This window comes from Drosophila mauritiana, chromosome X, assembly GCF_004382145.1.
Source record: "Drosophila mauritiana strain mau12 chromosome X, ASM438214v1, whole genome shotgun sequence".
Taxonomy (NCBI): domain Eukaryota; kingdom Metazoa; phylum Arthropoda; class Insecta; order Diptera; family Drosophilidae; genus Drosophila; species Drosophila mauritiana.
In genome coordinates, this window is record NC_046672.1 from 10522969 (window position 1) to 10540233 (window position 17265).

The window sequence follows — 17265 nt, forward strand, 5'->3', positions numbered from 1 at the left end:
CAGACAAAGGCGAAGCAGGCAGAAAATGAAAAGAAGAAAAAGAAAAAGGGGAAGGGCAGTCACTCCTCTCAATTAGAAATCTATTTGCAGAAATAAACGCAGCCGAGCAGAGAGCGGGATGCAAGAGAGAAAAAGCGAAGGAGACAAGAAGGAGAGAGAAGCCCGCATGGTTGCGAAGCCTCTGTAATGCACCAACACACAGCTGCACTCAGTGCATGTACAAAAACCAAGCCAAAGGAATGCAGGCCCTTCAAAAAATCACTTTTGACTTTTCAAAATCCTATTTTGCCGGATTTACCAGTCTGAAGTTAAAGAAGTTTTCGAAACTAATTTCTGACACTAATATGCAATAGATTAATCCACACGATAATGATAGTATTTTTATAACGCATATAAAAAGTCAACATAAAAGATTAAAACCAGACTGGTAACAACAATCGTTGCAGTAACAGTAACACTGCACTAACATTAACAGTTGCAGCTAACATTTGACTTTTAACAGCACAATGCAACTAGTTGGAACAATGACGTAGACGCTGGCTGCGCTGCCTCCCTCTCTTTTTCTTTTCTTCTTTTGACTTTTCGATTTCTGACTCGCCTCGCCACTTTTTCTGTTTTTGTTTGTATTTTTTGTTGTACCGTTTTTTTTTTTTTTTTGCCGGTTTTGTGTTATGCGCACATTTGCTACTTTTATTTTGCCTTTTTTGCGTTGTTTTGTATAAATAACAAATAGATTATGAAATCGCATTCAGACTATGTGTACATGTGTGTATGTGTGCGATTAGATCAATTGGCACACCCCGCCCCCCTTCACCAATCAAACTCCACCACACTCGAGCTCTTTGTGCTTAACCCTTCAAACATGCCATTATTTTGGAGGTTATATCAATAATAATCATAATAATAACGAGAACAGCAAGCAAATCAACTAAACAATGGCAACTTAGCGACTAAAAAACAAGCTCACACACAGTCACGCACACCTCTCTCGCTCTCTCTTTCTATATCTCTCCCTCTAACAAAGCTCAACAAAGGGGTTAGAGAAGGGGCTCTGCGGAGGGGAGGTGGAGCGGAGAAAGAAGATAATCAAAAGCATATTAACCAAACAAAGCTCGAAAAAGAGTCCAATAAATATAAAAAAAAAAAAGAAAACTCTTAATATACTTGGCTTTTCACCTGGACCATACGATTTCTTAACGCAAGGGTTAATTGGATCTGGGCTTATTCATTCCTCAAGAATTTTGCCATAAAAGTTATCACACTGAACTTTTCACCTGACTCTCAAGATAATACTGTTTTCGAAACATTATCAGTTATTTCTGGTGTATTGATATTACCTCATTGGCACAATCATAAGATATTCTGGGTTATATACAAATGACACACTTGTCCAAACACAGGCTTATTCAACATTAACAATCCTTTTCATGTAGCAAATATAATGCATAGATTAATAAAGTAATATTTCAACATTCAACATTCAACATACGTCCCATCAATTTCAATTTGAAAAAACCATTAAGTTCCTTTAAGTATTAAACAAAAATGAAATGTTCAGATAGTTAACATAAAAAATGGCGATCAAAGCCCCATAAACTGTTATTAATTTTTGAATTAATAATAAACAACAACTTGACTGCCAAAAAATCACAGTTCAGACCAAGTTTCTTATAAATGTAACTTAAATTTTAAAATCATACTAAAGGGGTACTCACTTTTCTCGGTGCAGCAGACAGATGCGATCCTTGGCCACCTTCAGCTTCTTGGCGATGATCTTCTTCAGACTCTCGACGCTGATGTGCGGCTCGACGCTGACGCCAAAGTTGCCGCCGGTGGTGGTGCTGATGTTCAGGTTGATCGTCATCGGGGATGGCACAACGGCACTTGTAGTTGTTGCCAAACGCTGCAGTGCATTGTTGCTGTTTGCAGTGTTGTTGCTGCTGCTGCTGCTGTTGTTGCTGCCACACCCAGCTGCTGCTGCTGCGGCGGCGGCTGCTGCTGCCTCGTTTTGGCCATCGGCAGTGGCCGAGTTCGTGGCCGCTGATTTATCCATGTCCGGTGTTTTCTTTTCCTTTTTATTTTCTGCAGAGGTTTTAGAGAGCTCACTCTCGCTCTCTCTCTTTCGCACTCACTTAGGAGGACTCACAGGCAAAAAAAATAAAAGCAATATTACTGCGCGGCTGCTGTTGAAAATCGCGTAACGGCACACACGCGGCGACTGCGGCGACGATAGCGCTCTTCGGTTCAAATTGCCAATCGATTTTCTATACACACCACACCTTGCTCACACAGCAACACACACACGCGGGCGACGTAACGGTAACCGTAACGTAACGCAAGGCAACGCACACACGAATGCCGAAGATGTTGAAGAGGAAGAGAGGCCGCTAATCGATTTTCGGTCTATCAGTCAGTTTGTGGGCCGGTTGACCGACGGGCGAGGTGGTGCGGGGGCGGATTACGTGAGAGCGAAGGCGGAACGACAGCAACAACAACAGCACTGTAGATGGCGATGATGAAGTAGTGGGTGGAGGAGGCGATAAATCTAAATCTCTGCCCAGGTACGGAAGAGTAGACGAAATAAAAAAAACCCGTATTGCGGAGTCCCGGTGTGTTGTATGCTTGCCTTTCCGAAGTTGTATCTCTATTATTTTGTGTAAATATTTTTTGTTCACTTTAGTTCAATTTAGCTGCTGCTCGCCGCACACGCGTCTATCTTGTGTTTTCCCAGTTAGTTTCTGCAACAGCTCTGCTAGCACAACCACTACACACACACACACTCGGCCTGGAGAGTCTGGCAAGTCAAGCGGTGCCAACCGCCAAAGAGCATCTAAAGGCCAGTCGATTTCAATCTTGCTGCGCCGATGGGAAAGTTCCTAAATAATGCCATAGCGTACGGTACCGGTATTAGGTGTATTACGACTTCGGTGTGCAGCCACACTGCTGCGATATTTATCGATAGTTTTGATGAGCTGTGCACGAAGCCAGCCATGAAACAGTTAACTGTGACACTACTATCGTTCCTATCGATAGCTAAAATAGTAAGCGATAGTATCGAAGTGCAGCAATAGCTTTAAGAGGAAAGAAGTTACTTGGCTATTTTAAAGACTAAATAGAGAAGAAATGAATATTGCTGGAGATTCAGGTTATTCAGGCAAATACCAAATGATTATTGTTCAAAATGCTTAATTAATTGCATAGTCGATATTGAAAGCGCCTTAGTGTGGCTGCCTTGGAAAGCGCGATTAAGGCCATAGCGTATCGTGGTAATATTTAGTGGGTTTCCCAGTGGTCCAGCGAGTATATTTAAGCGGCCGCACGGCGGCCACACCACTTCACGAATTCGATTCGCGCAGCACACTCGGCACTTGGACTCCAGCGGACTGGTAAGATGGCCCAACCATGTGCTCGCTGGCATGCCAGCCAATCGGGCCGATTCCCATTGCGAATCACCCATCGATCGAAGCAATTAACCTATTCCTTTTGATCCCAATTGTCTGGCTGCGCCGTGTGCCGTGCATCTGCTTCACTGCCGCATTTGTGTATGTGCCCCCTGCTAATTGCGTCTCAAAAGCTCGAGAGGAATCTGTATCCACATAAAGAAATCTGCAACAGGAGAAGATCCCAAAACAGGCGGTGTTTATCTCTATACGGCTTGTTATTGTCAGCTCCCCGTTGTTTGTTGACTGTTTGTTTGGGTTGAACGCACGCGGAAAATGGAGAGCAAGACAAAGGTGAACGGCTTTGTGGAATCGACGTCGTCCTCAGCGGCGCCGGCAATCCAGACAAAGAGTACCGCCGGATTCGATGCCGAGCTGCAGGATGGGCTGAGTTGTAAGGAACTGTTCCAGAACGGTGAGGGACTCACCTACAAGTGAGTAGTGATCAAGCCTCTGAAAAAGTCGTTATCCAAATCTCATGTCATTGCCCCCATCCGAAATTCCCGACAATCCCGAAAAACAGCGACTTTCTCATACTGCCCGGCTACATAGACTTCACCGCCGAGGAGGTCGATCTCAGTTCGCCACTGACCAAGTCACTGACACTGCGAGCACCGCTGGTTAGTTCGCCCATGGACACGGTAACCGAATCGGAGATGGCCATCGCCATGGCGGTAAGTATCGGATTTTAATGAATCCCTAGACATAAAATATATACGGCCCAGAACCGCTGGCGGGTTCGCCTGAGCTGTGCTAGCCTGTGGTTGTAACTCAACACTCTTATGCGCCTCTCTAACCGCCAATATTTCTACCCACTGCTCACACACCATCCAAATCCATTCGAATCCCGCGCGCAGCTGTGTGGTGGCATTGGCATCATCCATCACAACTGCACGCCGGAATACCAGGCGTTGGAGGTGCACAAGGTTAAGAAGTACAAGCACGGCTTCATGCGCGACCCCTCGGTGATGTCGCCCACGAATACGGTGGGGGATGTGTTGGAGGCGCGGCGGAAGAACGGATTCACCGGCTATCCGGTCACCGAGAACGGCAAACTGGGCGGCAAGCTGCTGGGCATGGTCACGTCGCGAGACATCGACTTCCGCGAGAACCAGCCGGAGGTCCTGCTGGCCGACATCATGACAACGGAACTGGTCACCGCTCCCAATGGCATCAATCTGCCCACGGCGAACGCTATTCTCGAGAAGAGCAAGAAGGGAAAACTGCCGATTGTTAATCAGGCCGGCGAACTGGTGGCCATGATTGCCCGCACGGATTTAAAGAAGGCCCGCTCCTACCCGAATGCCTCCAAGGACTCCAATAAGCAGCTTCTTGTCGGCGCAGCCATCGGAACGCGGTCGGAGGATAAGGCGCGCCTGGCTCTGCTGGTGGCCAACGGCGTGGACGTCATCATTCTCGATTCATCGCAGGGCAACTCCGTTTACCAGGTGGAGATGATCAAGTTCATTAAGGAGACCTATCCCGAACTACAGGTGATTGGTGGCAATGGTAAGTACCAGAACACTACATAAAATAAAACTTGCTAAGAGTCAATAGTCTAGATAGTTCATTCGCTTTCTCCGTATGAATTTGAAATGATTTTTACTATTACTATACTATTTTTACTCTTCGATGAAGAGCTCTAATTTAGTTTTTAGACAATTATCAACCATTATCTATAGTTAATTATGTCGCGATGAAGTACTTATTATTATAGCAGTCATGATTTGGAGACAACATATTGTAATTTTTAGTATCGCGAAATGGCAATGGGTTGACATAAAGATAGGGTGAAAGTTAATTAACAGTTAATTGACAAGCTTAATATCAAGGATTTTAATTTATTGTTACTTGTGAGTTTTCCACTAATTTAAATTATTTATTTGATTCATTAAACAGTGGTAACACGTGCCCAGGCCAAAAATCTCATTGATGCCGGCGTCGATGGACTGCGTGTGGGCATGGGCTCCGGTTCCATCTGCATCACACAGGAGGTGATGGCCTGCGGATGTCCTCAGGCCACTGCTGTCTACCAGGTGTCGACATACGCTCGCCAATTTGGAGTGCCAGTGATTGCGGACGGAGGCATCCAGTCCATTGGACACATTGTGAAGGCTATTGCATTGGGAGCCAGCGCTGTAATGATGGGCTCCCTGCTGGCCGGAACATCGGAGGCACCGGGCGAGTACTTCTTCTCCGACGGAGTGCGCCTCAAGAAGTACCGCGGCATGGGCTCCCTGGAGGCCATGGAGCGCGGTGATGCCAAGGGCGCTGCCATGTCGCGCTACTACCACAACGAGATGGACAAAATGAAGGTGGCACAGGGCGTCAGTGGCAGCATCGTGGACAAGGGCAGTGTGCTGCGCTATCTGCCCTATTTGGAGTGCGGACTGCAGCACAGTTGTCAGGACATCGGTGCCAACTCCATTAATAAACTGAGGTAGGCTAGCATGGTCCTAATTCCAAGGAAGCATGGAACTAATCATAATCTCCGCATGTTAACTTTCCCCAGGGATATGATCTATAACGGCCAACTGCGCTTCATGAAGCGCACTCATTCCGCTCAGCTGGAAGGCAATGTCCATGGCCTCTTCAGCTACGAGAAGCGTCTCTTCTAACATACGACGATGGCTGCGACGGAAACGGGCAGTGGAGGAGTGCCTGCCCCTGTCCAGCAGCAGCAGCAGCAGCAACACCATCAGCAGCAACAGCATCGCCACCGATCTGCAGCAGGCCCTCTGCTCGACTACACCCGCCTATTCGATCGCAAGTGAGAGAAGAAAAGTGAATCGAGCGCTCGAATAGCGCATCCTTTTTCCCTGGAATTTTACCAGTGTTAGGTTAAGTTTCATGGGAATCGCTGACGTTAAAGATTACGATTCCAACGTAGATTCCCCTTTTTGATGGCGGTGGAGGTTACCTCGAATCGCCCGAATACATGTGTATACCCAATCCATCTGTCTGGTAGACAGAATCCTAATTATAAGTGTTTGCAGGTTACTTAATCTGCATAGAAAGTATGTAATCTTCAACTATTTGCTATATATATATATCCCAAGCGCAACGCGTTGGTTGGCCGCTTACTTATTTTGCACGCTATATGTATATAGATGTTAATCTCTATTTGTATAGTGTTGGATGTTTACTATTATACTGAAGCTAGCTTCAAGTTTTAAAACTCTGCCAAACTTATTAAATGTGAACTGAAACTAATTGAAAAGTATCTCCAAGCGGCTTTTAATTTAATACCTAGGAGGTCAGCCTTATCTGCACTAAATGAAAGGGGTATGGACCTTATCAGCTTGCCTAATAATGTAATATGTTTCCGGTCGTTGTTATCAGATGTGGACACTGGGATTCTGGCTATTGGCCGATTTAGTGTGCGCAAGTTAGGGGTGGCCAAAAGCTTTGCTAAAGGAGCAAAAAGCTCTGGTCAATAGGATAGTATGCAGTTAAGGGAGCATTTAATAAAATTAAATCAGATGTTAGTTATCTTTTGAGAATATAGATGTATATATTTCGATATATTGAAGTACATAAGTATACGTTGGATTAAAGATTGAATTTAGCAATGAATCGAAAAGATTTTGATGTTGGTTAACCCTTGGTAAGGACACTTAAACAAGCTATATACAGTGTACAAAAATGCCGATAAGAGCCAAAGTATAGACATAGAAAATTGGGGTTACGTACGAGATTTTTGGAAAGCAGTCACTCAACACACACAATATTTGTCGCTCTCTTTAGCTTCTTCTTGCTTGCTCACACCCATTCAGGCTTATCAAAAATATATGTATATAATATATATGTATATGTTAGTATATGTATATATGTGTATATTTGGAACTAAAGCCTCATTTTCACGACCTCATTTCTCAGCGTAGTCATATGCAAATCGTCCTTTGAGCTACCTATTAATATTGATTCGATCTAGCAAAGCATGCAGTTTATATCTTTAAAAATTACAAAGTATTCAATTATTAACTGTTTAAAGTTAAAAAAGCTGTAGAAATGAAAGAAAAGCTAGCATTAATATGTTCCTGAACTACTTAACGTAAAAGATATGGTTCGTATTTCCATGACTGGGCTGAGAAATCAGTTCGTTCAAATGTGTTCTACAGGAAAAAGATCCACATCGGTACAGATAAGATCGAATCGATTGGACTGGGGATCGGTTGGCGTTGGGATCGGATAGGGCTACTCAGTGGGCGGGATTGTCGGGGGCGAGGCAATGCCATTTTTCGTGGAAGTGATCGGGCAATCGGATGCAGTCGAGCCACTGCTGCAGGCGTTCGCCCTTGCTTTGGGCGCCCAATTGCAGGCTGCCCAGGAAGTCGTTGCTCTTGCCGAGATCCTTGTCCCACACGGTCAGGATGAGCATCTCCTTGTTGAGGTCGTGCGGACTCGCCTCAAAGTAGAACTCCTCGTTGTAGATGGGATTGAGCGTGCGCCACTTGACGCTGGTCTTGTGCTTCTTGTTCTTGTGCGCATCCGGCTTGAGTTGGCTAACGGAAAGAGATATTCTCTGTAATCATGAGGGAATTGCCTGGATAACCCAGAACTCACATCTTGACGAAGGGATCGGAGCTGCCGTTGTTGTCCATGGCCATCAGGTTGATGCACTGCTTCACATTCACCACCAGCGCCCTTCGTTTGGTGTTGTAGCAGAGCGAGAGAAGCATCTTGCCGTTGGGCCAGTTCTGGGCCATCTCCGCCGCGTTGCTATACTGGTCCTCCACGCCGAGTGGCACCGAAATCCGGTACTGCGACGTACTGTGCACCTGGAAAGGAATCGCATTTAATAATAGGATTGTGTCTGGATATTTACCAAATGGTTAAACCCTTTAAAAACAGTCATTTTCATAACCCCATTTTCAGCATTAAAGACTTTCGTCCTTAGTTGTTAGTTCAAATATTTTGAAATCCAATTAGTAGTTGCTTTAGCCAAAAAGTTAAAAGCCAACGAAAAGCAGCCAACTGTAGAATCTACTTAGCTTTACTAAATTAACCGACTTCCTTTGTGCCAAAACGTTTGTGCATAAATTCATTGGTTAGCAGAATTCGCAGGAAGGCCTTATAAGCAATTGCGCTTCCAAACGGATGTCGAGTTGTACACGGAAAAAAACTAGTATGTGCTAGACGTGCGCGTTCAATTTATATGCAGATTGGGCTCATGGGATTATGCTTAATATAGAAATTGTTTTAATAGCTCTTCAGGGCTCTTAAAGTAGGTAAGTTTAGAATTGTAGTTCTTTTTGTGGAGACAGAAATATATTTTATCTGCAGTGCAGGTAAACTCACCGTGGAAAGGCAGACCTTGGCCGCGCCGAGGAAGTCGTGGCCGTACTTGTCGTCGTCGAAAAGAGCCACGTAAATCAGCGAGTTACCCAGCTCCTCGGGCTCCACGCCGACGAACTGCAGCGTTTCGTTGAACTCCGGATTGCGGGTCTTGTGCACCGTCTTTGTGCGCTGCCATCGCGTGTACTTGGTGTGCGCCTCCGGCGTAATGATGTTGAGCTTGCAGTACGGGTCCGCCAAGCCGGCCGCATCCATGGCGGGCAGATCTCGGGCACGCACCATGGTGCAGTCGAGGCTGTGGAAGGCCTCACGATAGCTAATGGCTATCTCCAGCCAGCCGAGCAGGGGATCCCGACAGTGCTGCTGGAGCTGTTGCTGGTGCTGCTGGTACTGCGACTGCGTTTGTGAGTTGCCGGAGTTGTTCGATCCAGAGCCGGAACTGTCGCTAATCGACCAGGAGGAGCTGACGGAGCCGCGCCGCAGGAAGCTGCTCTCCCGCCTCAGTTTCGACATGCTGACGCTGTCGTATTCCGGGCACTCCGATGGCCGTTGACTTTGCTGGCGGCTGAAGAAGAAGGAGTTAGACAACTTCCGTTCGCCGCCGTCGATAAAGCTGCGTATGGAGCCGTAGGCCCTCAGCCGGAAGCTATCCTCCCGCTGCAAACGAGTGGAGGCAATGCCCTTGGCCATGCCACTACCGACTACGCCGACGCCTACTCCTACTCCAGTGTCCACCTCGTCCTCCGGCTCCGAGTGCCCGCTGCTGCTGGAGCTGCTGTCGTTCACCCGTATCGTTAGCTTCTTCACCCGCGCCGGTCGTGTTGGCGTCGCATGACAACTTTGAACAGCCCGCGTGTCGCCTGCGATAACAGATACAAAATGAGCGATTAGCGATAGACGTCAATCGATGGCTTGTCGATTTTCTCGATAACACAAGTGCTCTAACTCGTTTTGAATTTGGATTTGAATGAGGCAATACCTTTACAATAGGCCGATGTGCAATCCCGATAATCTGTTTTGTGCAATAATAGCGATAGTCGTACGGTGATTTGATTGCCGATTATGACTGCGCTGTATCGGTATCGATAGCAATCGAAATGCACCTAAAACTGATCATCAAACATTAGGGAAACCACCTGACAGACTGTGGCTATCAGATTCCGATTGACAGACTGCGATCTTTTCGATAAGCGATAGACTAGATAGAAGACCGATTATTGCGATGGGCGGACGATGATAATAGCGATAGTCGTTGATAACTCGAAGGTAATTAGTGGTGTTGCTCTAAATAAAAGATTATATCTAGCGACGACTGATGAATTTGAGCTGGAATTGGAGAAACATCAGTGGAACTCGAGAAGAATTCTTGTGTCTTGATTAATTTCATTGTCATTTATGGCGCACCGATTTGGAGTAGAATTTAAATTGGTTAATGACTCTGAACGAACTACACTTATTGGCTTTTTATATTAACCCATCCGGCTGAAGCTCTGATTATGGTTACCATAAAGAAGCGTCTATAACGATTTATTGGGAATTGGACTATGGAAATGGAAACGTTTCATGATGTTCCTGAAACGAAATTCGAAAACAATTGTTTAGCTGTTTTTTAAAGCCATTTATGGGTTCCGTGGGTGTTCAAAATTCAATATTTCACTTGTTTGGTATTCAAGAACATTTGTGTTTTTCTTTCATGTGTGTTAAGAGAAATTTAAATAATCTATGCTGCACCTCCTTTGTTCATTTTCGGCTTAAAATTTCATTCGGAAATATTGTTCTTAATCAAATTCCCTTTGGACTTTAATGCCATTCGAGGGATTAAAATATAAAATGGGTAATAAAAACTGTTGCATATATGTATGTTGTATGTACATATATACTTCAACTGGCCTTGAAAGCTGCTCTCTGAATGTATCCAATTAAATATTTCACCTTGACTGCGGGCAACATAAAAAGTAGGTAGTTAAAAAAACATTGCCTTCAATTTACTAAAAAAGCAGTGGTGTTAAAATGAGACCAAGCTGTCCAAGTGACTTTAAATGTAGTATTCATGCGGCATTTAATATCTGAGTCATTTGCATGATTCTATTTGGCAAACTAATGTTATTATCCCTACATAGCTGAAGGTTTCGGTGAGATTCCAGCTGAAGTTTGAGGAATGGTTACAAATTGTTTAAATTCCTAGCACGTCCCCAACTGGCGGTGCCCGATATCTTTCGTTCCCATTCGCAGGGAAAACCCCCTTCCAGAACTGGAGCCACCCACCTGCCATGGATCCGGGTCCTGGGTTGGGAATGGGCGTGGCACTGGCGCTGCGCGGCATATCGTACTTGGGCAGACCCTTGAAGAACCACGCTCCGGACTTCTTCCACATCTCGCGCGTCTCGGAGCAGATGCGACACAGCCAGATCTCGCGGGACCGCTCGCTGGTGTGGTAGCGGATGTTAATGTCCACGCTGCACTTGGCGCACACCGACTGGCGGCAGTCCTCGCACAGGATGCGCTGCGGCCGCAGGATACCGAAGGTGTCGCCGCACAGGCGACAGCAATTGGGTCCCCGCTCCACGGCATGCTGTTTGATCTTCTCGACGCGCTCCACCAGGCGGCCAACCCGTTGCCGCTCGGCCACCTCGATCTCCTCGTTGCGCCGGATCACCGATATGATGGCCTCCTGCTCCTCGGGACGCAGCGGCTCACTGGTCTTGGAACTGCTCCAGCCAGCTTTTAATCTGCACGCAAAACAAGTGGATACATTAAATAATAATTGCAAAAGTATGCCTGAACGATCAAGGATAATTTAAGCTCCCGCTTATACGAGAACATACTATGCACTATGTTTATGAAGCACTAAACATAATCACCTAGTTTTAATTAATTCTAATTTCAAAGGACAATACATTTTCAGTTTAACTGTGATGCATGTGATTTTTTGGTTTTCAAGAGCCAAGGTGTGGAATTATTTAAGCCAATGCTTCCATGAAAATTCGTAAAAGGCGTCGAAAGTGGTTGGTCTGGGGACGAGTGGGCACCTAATCCTAATGAGCATCGTTAGTTGCGGTTCGCCTAATGCGGTTTCCATGTTGCCCAACCACTCGGCCAAAAATTTCAGGTTCAAAGTTAATTAACTCGTTCGTGCTGTTAAGTCCCGAGTGCTCGGTTCATTTCACCCATTACTCATAGAGCGCCGGAGTCTGTGGAGTCCGAAATTGGGTTTGCCAGAGCCACAACTGATAAATGTCCTTTTTTTAACAAGCAAATTGAATACGGAAATAATAAAATGTTCAACAAGCTCTAATTTAGTTTGAAGTCCAAACCAATTAAACAAAATCTTCCTACAACTGTGATGTAGCTTACCTTTCGACACCTTTCCAGGTGACTTAAGGAGTATAGTGTACACTTTCGGACTTAATTGAAATCATAATTGCTATAGTAACTGGCAAAAACGAAAGCTCTAAGCTGGCTCATTTGCATAGTTCCTGATTGTTTCCATCGGCATGTTATGATTCGGCTTCGTTTTCGAGAAACTGTGGGTGCGAGTTGCCTTCACGCCGGGTTTATTGACTTCCCGTGTACGTGGAGCATATATGAGAACATACATACATTCATCTGATTGTGTGGCCATGTGCGTTTACTCGCCCAGTTCGTGTGTGGGTTGAGTTCGTTTTTCCTTTTCTTTTTTTTTGGGGCGTTGGCTTAAATGCCCTTGCCGGTTCCTTAACATAATAATTAAATTACAAATTCGGTTAGTGCTCTATCAACATTTGCCTCTGCGGCACAAGGTTTTCTCCGAGTAAGCAAATAAACAGGGAGCCGCACTCCAGGCACTCAAAGTTTCGCCCGATCGAGCCACTTGAGTGACATTAACCCATGTCCTGCGGACAGCAACAGGGATGATGTGCCGTCCTGTCCTGTCCTGCGACTTGAGTTAAGGCGCCCAGATGGATGGATGGATGGTCAGGCCGGAGTTTATTGTTTCAGCAATCAGATTGCTTCATACTCAGCTCCAACTCGCTTTCATCCGAGATTCGACCATGAACTCGGCTGCAGAGGAACGACAAGGATGGAAAAGAACTTTACTCACACATGACTGCATGACAAAGTCAATTGTTCGGCTAACGTGAAATGTAATCGCTCAAAGGATAAACAGGGATTCACCGTGAAATACGTTAAGTCGGGCATTTGAACACGAAGTATATTACATTGCAATACCAATAAGCGGGAATGATAAGCAGTGTTTGTACTTTCACGTTTCCAGCGAATTTCCGAACACCTCAAAACGCCATGCAATATGTTTAATTGAAAAGTTTTCTTGCTGAAGAACAAATATGAAAGAAGCCTCAATTTACCTTCAATTCACAAATGTGTTCAAAAGTGAAATTGAAGTAGAGAGGAGAACGAGGAAAGCAAAAGGAAAACATAATGTGAAGCTCAATTTCCCTTTGAAATGGAAAAAGAGCGCTTTCCATGCGCTCCGTTTCTGTAGCATTATTATGTTTCTGGGTAAAAGGAAAACTTTTCTTCGAACTCGCCTTGCCACTCCAGTCGTCCTGACCTTGTGCATGCAGTATGTATTTCGAGATGCGAGTCTCTTAGTCTCCCAGTTGTTCTAAGCACCGCCTCTGCTTAAGGATGATTTCCAAATAAGTGCCGCCTGTGTGACTTTGCGGCTTCGAATGAATTTAATAAGAGTCAAAGTGCTTGTCGTCAGATTTGGTGGCCTGGCAAAGATCGTCTCATTTGCATAGTTAAGCATGGAGTGGAGCAGCGTCTGGCATTTGGACGCGCTTTCAGTTTGCCGTTAATCCGACTTCTCGACTTGCCTCTTAGCTTCTTCGCACTCACTTCATCTGCTAGCTTCGTGGTTGGGTGCGTGTGGCAGCTCCCTTGAGCTGTAATTTGAATTTCAAGTACGGAGCCAATGCCACGAGCAGCAGCAGCCGCCCAGTGCCTCGCTGTGCGCCCTTCGCCCGCAATTCAGGTCCACCCTGAACTCGCTGTAACCCCACTAACTGGCTGGCAAAGTCGAAAGCTCTTTGTTTCTATGCTGCTGTGCGTTAGGGTGGTCCCTCGTTCCACGTTGAGTTGTAATCTGCTTAAACGTGACTCTTTTAGGGCCTTGAAAACAAAACAAAAATATGGTCTCAAATATGCATATCACTTATACGCAGTGTTGTACTTGCACATTTGTTATTTATAAAGCTGTTGTGAAACTGCAAACTATTTTATCTTAATCCTTGCCAGTTCAGATTGATTAAAACTAAAACCATGAAGCTCTTTGCTTTTTTAATGCACCGCTTCAAATCATTTGTTCATCATAAATAACTCATACGCAGTGTGGCTCCTGTTAGTAGCTTGCATAAATTATTTTGTTACCAGTGTTATGTCATTATTGAAATGCACTTAAAATATATAATTTGCAACATTATCCTTTGAATGATTTAAATTACATTGAACGTTAGTTAACAAGGAAGCGATTAACTAAGGTCCACCCTAATGTGTCTGTCTGTGTGCGAGAGCGTGAGTACTTACAATGTAGCGGGCGAGCGGAAGTGTAAATTGCACACTTGAAACCTGCCAACCTTCAACTCCGCACCGCACCCCACCGCACTTAAGAGCCACCCACTCACTAAATAAAAAAAAGCGCCCGCTATGCGTGTCTGTGTGCGGCTTTTTGTATTTTTAATGCGCCCAAGTCGCATTTACAGTCAGCTGGGATTGATTTGAGTCGAGTTGGTTGGCCCCAAACAGTATGCTACACGGAGCATATGTTGGGGATATAGTCGTTGGTTCTGGAACTGGACGATTTTTGGGTGTTTCACCGAATCATGTAAATGCTCCGCGCCTTTTTTGTTGCTGCTTTTTATTTCGTTTTTGTGTGTGCTTGTGTTTCTTTTTTTCGCAAGTGCAATAAATAAATGAGAGGCTCAGCGTGGGGTCATAAAACTGGCTGCGAAAGTCGTAAAAAATTGAGCGCTATTAAAATTTAATTAGTCTCTCAGCGTGCAACAATTATGATTAGAGTTGGCGCAAAAACAACACATGGTGGTCACATGCGGCTTTCCTTGAATCTACTTGACAGCTCAGGGACACTCTATGTACACACACACACACACACACATCTACATCTCGGTGGCTTTCGCTGTGTGAGTGCGCACATGTATTTGATTTGATTAGGCTTTCGGCTAATCAGCCGCAACCACACGCACACACGCAGTCAGAGTTAATTAAATTATGACTAAAGCTTTTGTCATGTTTGTCACTGCTTTTATTTTTTGTTGCAATAACACACACGGGCACACACACAGGCACACACAAAAAAAATGGAAAGAATAAAAACTCTTATCGCTGCAGCTGTTGTGACGCACTCAGCCAATTGTTGCATTTCAATGCCACCTTCGAGGATAACGCACCGTTCCCACTGCACGCGCGAAAATGCACCGTACTTACTTGGCACGCAGGGCCAGTTGCCTGTCGCTGGGGCAGACAAACTTGTTGGCCGTATTGTTGCGATTCTGGAAGTCCATCTTGTCGTCCTGTCACATTATATTTGGATATGGAGACTCCGGCCCGCCGAAACTCCAGTCCGCTGGCCACTTGTTTGTGTTATTCGCTTTGGGGCCCAACTGTTGTTGGCGGCACCGAGCTGCGGAGCGTTTGCGAATCGGTTGCGAAAACGGATGCGAAAACACGTCCGAATGCGTGAGCAGCTGGTGTGCGACTGACGCAACGCGTTTCGAAGGCGAACGGCCAAACAGGCTGGCGTTTACCGTTATCGCAGCCGGTAGGGATGGCACTTTCGCGTAACGGGAAGTGCTAGTGACTGCCATTATTAATCGCCAGCTTTTTTTGCCTACTTATTGGGTGTACAACGATTACACTAGAACTATCTTCATTTGCTACTTGTTTAAGTGCTTATTAGCATTAAAAAAGCAATCAAATTTAAAATAATGTCAATATGACTGTAGAACATAAACTTTTTTTTGGGCGTATATGGAAGTATATTTGCAATTTAGTCGTTGGGTTGACCATCTCTGGAAACTATCGCCCTGCCCTGGCCGCCCCCACAGCCCCCTTCGCCTGTTGCACTGTGTGGTTGGCCATATGGCCACGCGCAGGAAGATAGCAAAGTGCCGAGGAGCGAGGCGCAGGAGGAGGAAGCGCTGTGCGTGATCTGGAGCTTTGTCATATTTGCACGCGCACAGGCCGAAAGCAAAGCTCGCGGCCCCACGCCTTTTCCAACGCACAAATGGTGCAGACTTTTTTTTTGCATTTTAATATACATATGTACATATATATAGCTAGAAAAAATAAAAGTTCTTTTTCTTGTTCTAAATTACAGAAAAAATTAACATTTACATATAAGTTTTGTTTTTAATATATATATAGTATTTGAAGGGAGCAGTTAACAATATAGCTACCATTAAATAGCCATGTGTTCAGCACTGTAGAAAGGCTCGGTCTATCCCCCTCTCGCTCGCTCTCTCAGGATTTGGCATAGCCCTCTCTTGCTCTCAAGAAAGCCTCTCGCAACATAACTGTATTGCATACTTTCCCGGTGGAGCGTTTTGTTGAAGGAGCAACCAAAAGAAAAAATAAACATGGCACCTCTTCAATGCGAATTCGGCGACAAAGAGTGCAAAATTGCATGCAGCCAAGGATTCAGAAAAACGCTGAGTTTTAGCTTACAAAAATGCCATTCCCGCTGGAGCCTAGAATTCTTCATAGATTCTGTTTACCTCGGGGCTCAGGGTCCGGTACGAGTGGAAATGCCTGCTCGTGAATGTGATGCTGAAGCGGTGCGATGGCGGGAGAAAGGTGAGAGTTTTACGACCCAAAAACGGAGGCATTGCCTCGCGCCTTGCCTCGGAGAGGTGTATCAACTAATGTCAAAGGCGACAGGCCATTGCCGTGCCACTCACGTACATGTCCTGCGGCCCCCGTGCGTGTGGGGGGGGGGGGGTCTGTCTGCCTGTCTGTGTATGTGTGTGTGTGTGTGTGTGGTCGAGTGGTGCCACGCCCACCCATGCAGCCAACTGGAATTCATGCAGCATTAGTTGCCATACTATCCCCAATGATGGTTCTCTGGTTGTCCACTGTTCGTGCAGGAGGAGCATCACCCCTTTTCTCCCACTGTGTGTCCATTTTAAATAAATGCTGACAGCTAAATGAAAATATTTAACGTACGTGCAAAGTCCTGGACGACTGCTGACATTTCGCACGTCTCGTCCTTTTCGTCCAGTCCCACTGCCAGTTTGTCCATCCAAACAAGAGTGTTGTGTTGTGTAGTGTAGTGTTGACACTGTGTGACGCGGGCTTTCGCCGTTTTCTTTTTTTTTTCTTTGCCTCTGGCAAGTTGTCATCGCTGTTTGCCTTCCTGCCAGTTGTTGTTGTTGTTGGTTTTGTTAGCTGTAACTGTTGACAGGATTAGGCATTCGAAGCGCGTCCGCATCATCACCCCGCAGCACACACCTCATCCCACCGAACTCATCATCCGTGCCAGCAGCGGCAATTGTCCTTCGAGCCGGAT

At 45.6% G+C, this 17265-nt stretch overlaps 3 protein-coding genes across 5 annotated transcripts in view; 1 reads left to right on the top strand and 2 right to left on the bottom strand.

Annotated features, from left to right (window-relative positions):
* LOC117147904 (midnolin homolog) overlaps positions 1-2837 on the bottom strand; it is a 31792-nt gene extending 28955 nt beyond the window's left edge. The window contains exon 1 of the mRNA XM_033315010.1: positions 1716-2837. Within this exon, the coding sequence (XP_033170901.1) occupies positions 1716-2053 (338 nt within the window). The 5' untranslated portion in view covers positions 2054-2837. The remainder of the gene's footprint in view (positions 1-1715) is intronic.
* Positions 2838-3276: 439 nt separating this feature from the next.
* LOC117147906 (inosine-5'-monophosphate dehydrogenase) lies at positions 3277-6663 on the top strand. The gene is made up of 6 exons (XM_033315015.1): positions 3277-3386; positions 3575-3874; positions 3964-4114; positions 4298-4949; positions 5340-5880; positions 5953-6663. Exons 2-6 carry the CDS (start codon positions 3717-3719, stop codon positions 6056-6058), a joined length of 1608 nt encoding a protein of 535 aa, XP_033170906.1. The 5' UTR covers positions 3277-3386; positions 3575-3716; the 3' UTR covers positions 6059-6663.
* A 276-nt stretch (positions 6664-6939) lies between these two features.
* On the bottom strand, positions 6940-15466 carry LOC117147905 (rabphilin-3A). Of its 3 annotated transcripts, none has more exons than XM_033315013.1 (5): positions 15186-15466; positions 11004-11467; positions 8742-9598; positions 8007-8221; positions 6940-7945 (listed from the first exon to the last, which is right to left on the bottom strand). In XM_033315013.1, exons 1-5 carry the CDS (start codon positions 15260-15262, stop codon positions 7642-7644), a joined length of 1917 nt encoding a protein of 638 aa, XP_033170904.1. In that variant the 5' UTR covers positions 15263-15466; the 3' UTR covers positions 6940-7641. The 3 variants fall into 3 exon arrangements, with proteins under 3 accessions (XP_033170904.1, XP_033170902.1, XP_033170905.1); XM_033315011.1 differs by lacking the exon at positions 15186-15466 and adding an exon at positions 14268-14291 and having other exon boundaries at positions 6941-7945; XM_033315014.1 differs by lacking the exons at positions 11004-11467; positions 15186-15466 and adding an exon at positions 9718-9835 and having other exon boundaries at positions 6941-7945.
* Between the last annotated feature and the right edge of the window lie 1799 nt (positions 15467-17265).

What these genes read in the sequence shown, in the direction of transcription:
- LOC117147906 (XM_033315015.1), top strand. Translation starts at nt 3,717, where the DNA reads ATGGAGAGCAAGACAAAGGTGAACGGCTTTGTGGAATCGACGTCGTCC. An exon ending in GGTGAGGGACTCACCTACAA is followed by an intron (nt 3,875 to 3,963) that starts GTGAGTAGTGAT and finishes CCCGAAAAACAG; the next exon opens with CGACTTTCTCATACTGCCCG. An exon ending in ACAGGTGATTGGTGGCAATG is followed by an intron (nt 4,950 to 5,339) that starts GTAAGTACCAGA and finishes TTCATTAAACAG; the next exon opens with TGGTAACACGTGCCCAGGCC.
- LOC117147905 (XM_033315013.1), bottom strand. Translation starts at nt 15,262, where the DNA reads ATGGACTTCCAGAATCGCAACAATACGGCCAACAAGTTTGTCTGCCCC. An exon ending in CCAAGGTCTGCCTTTCCACG is followed by an intron (nt 8,222 to 8,741) that starts GTGAGTTTACCT and finishes ATTCCTTTCCAG; the next exon opens with GTGCACAGTACGTCGCAGTA. An exon ending in TCCGATCCCTTCGTCAAGAT is followed by an intron (nt 7,946 to 8,006) that starts GTGAGTTCTGGG and finishes TCTTTCCGTTAG; the next exon opens with CCAACTCAAGCCGGATGCGC.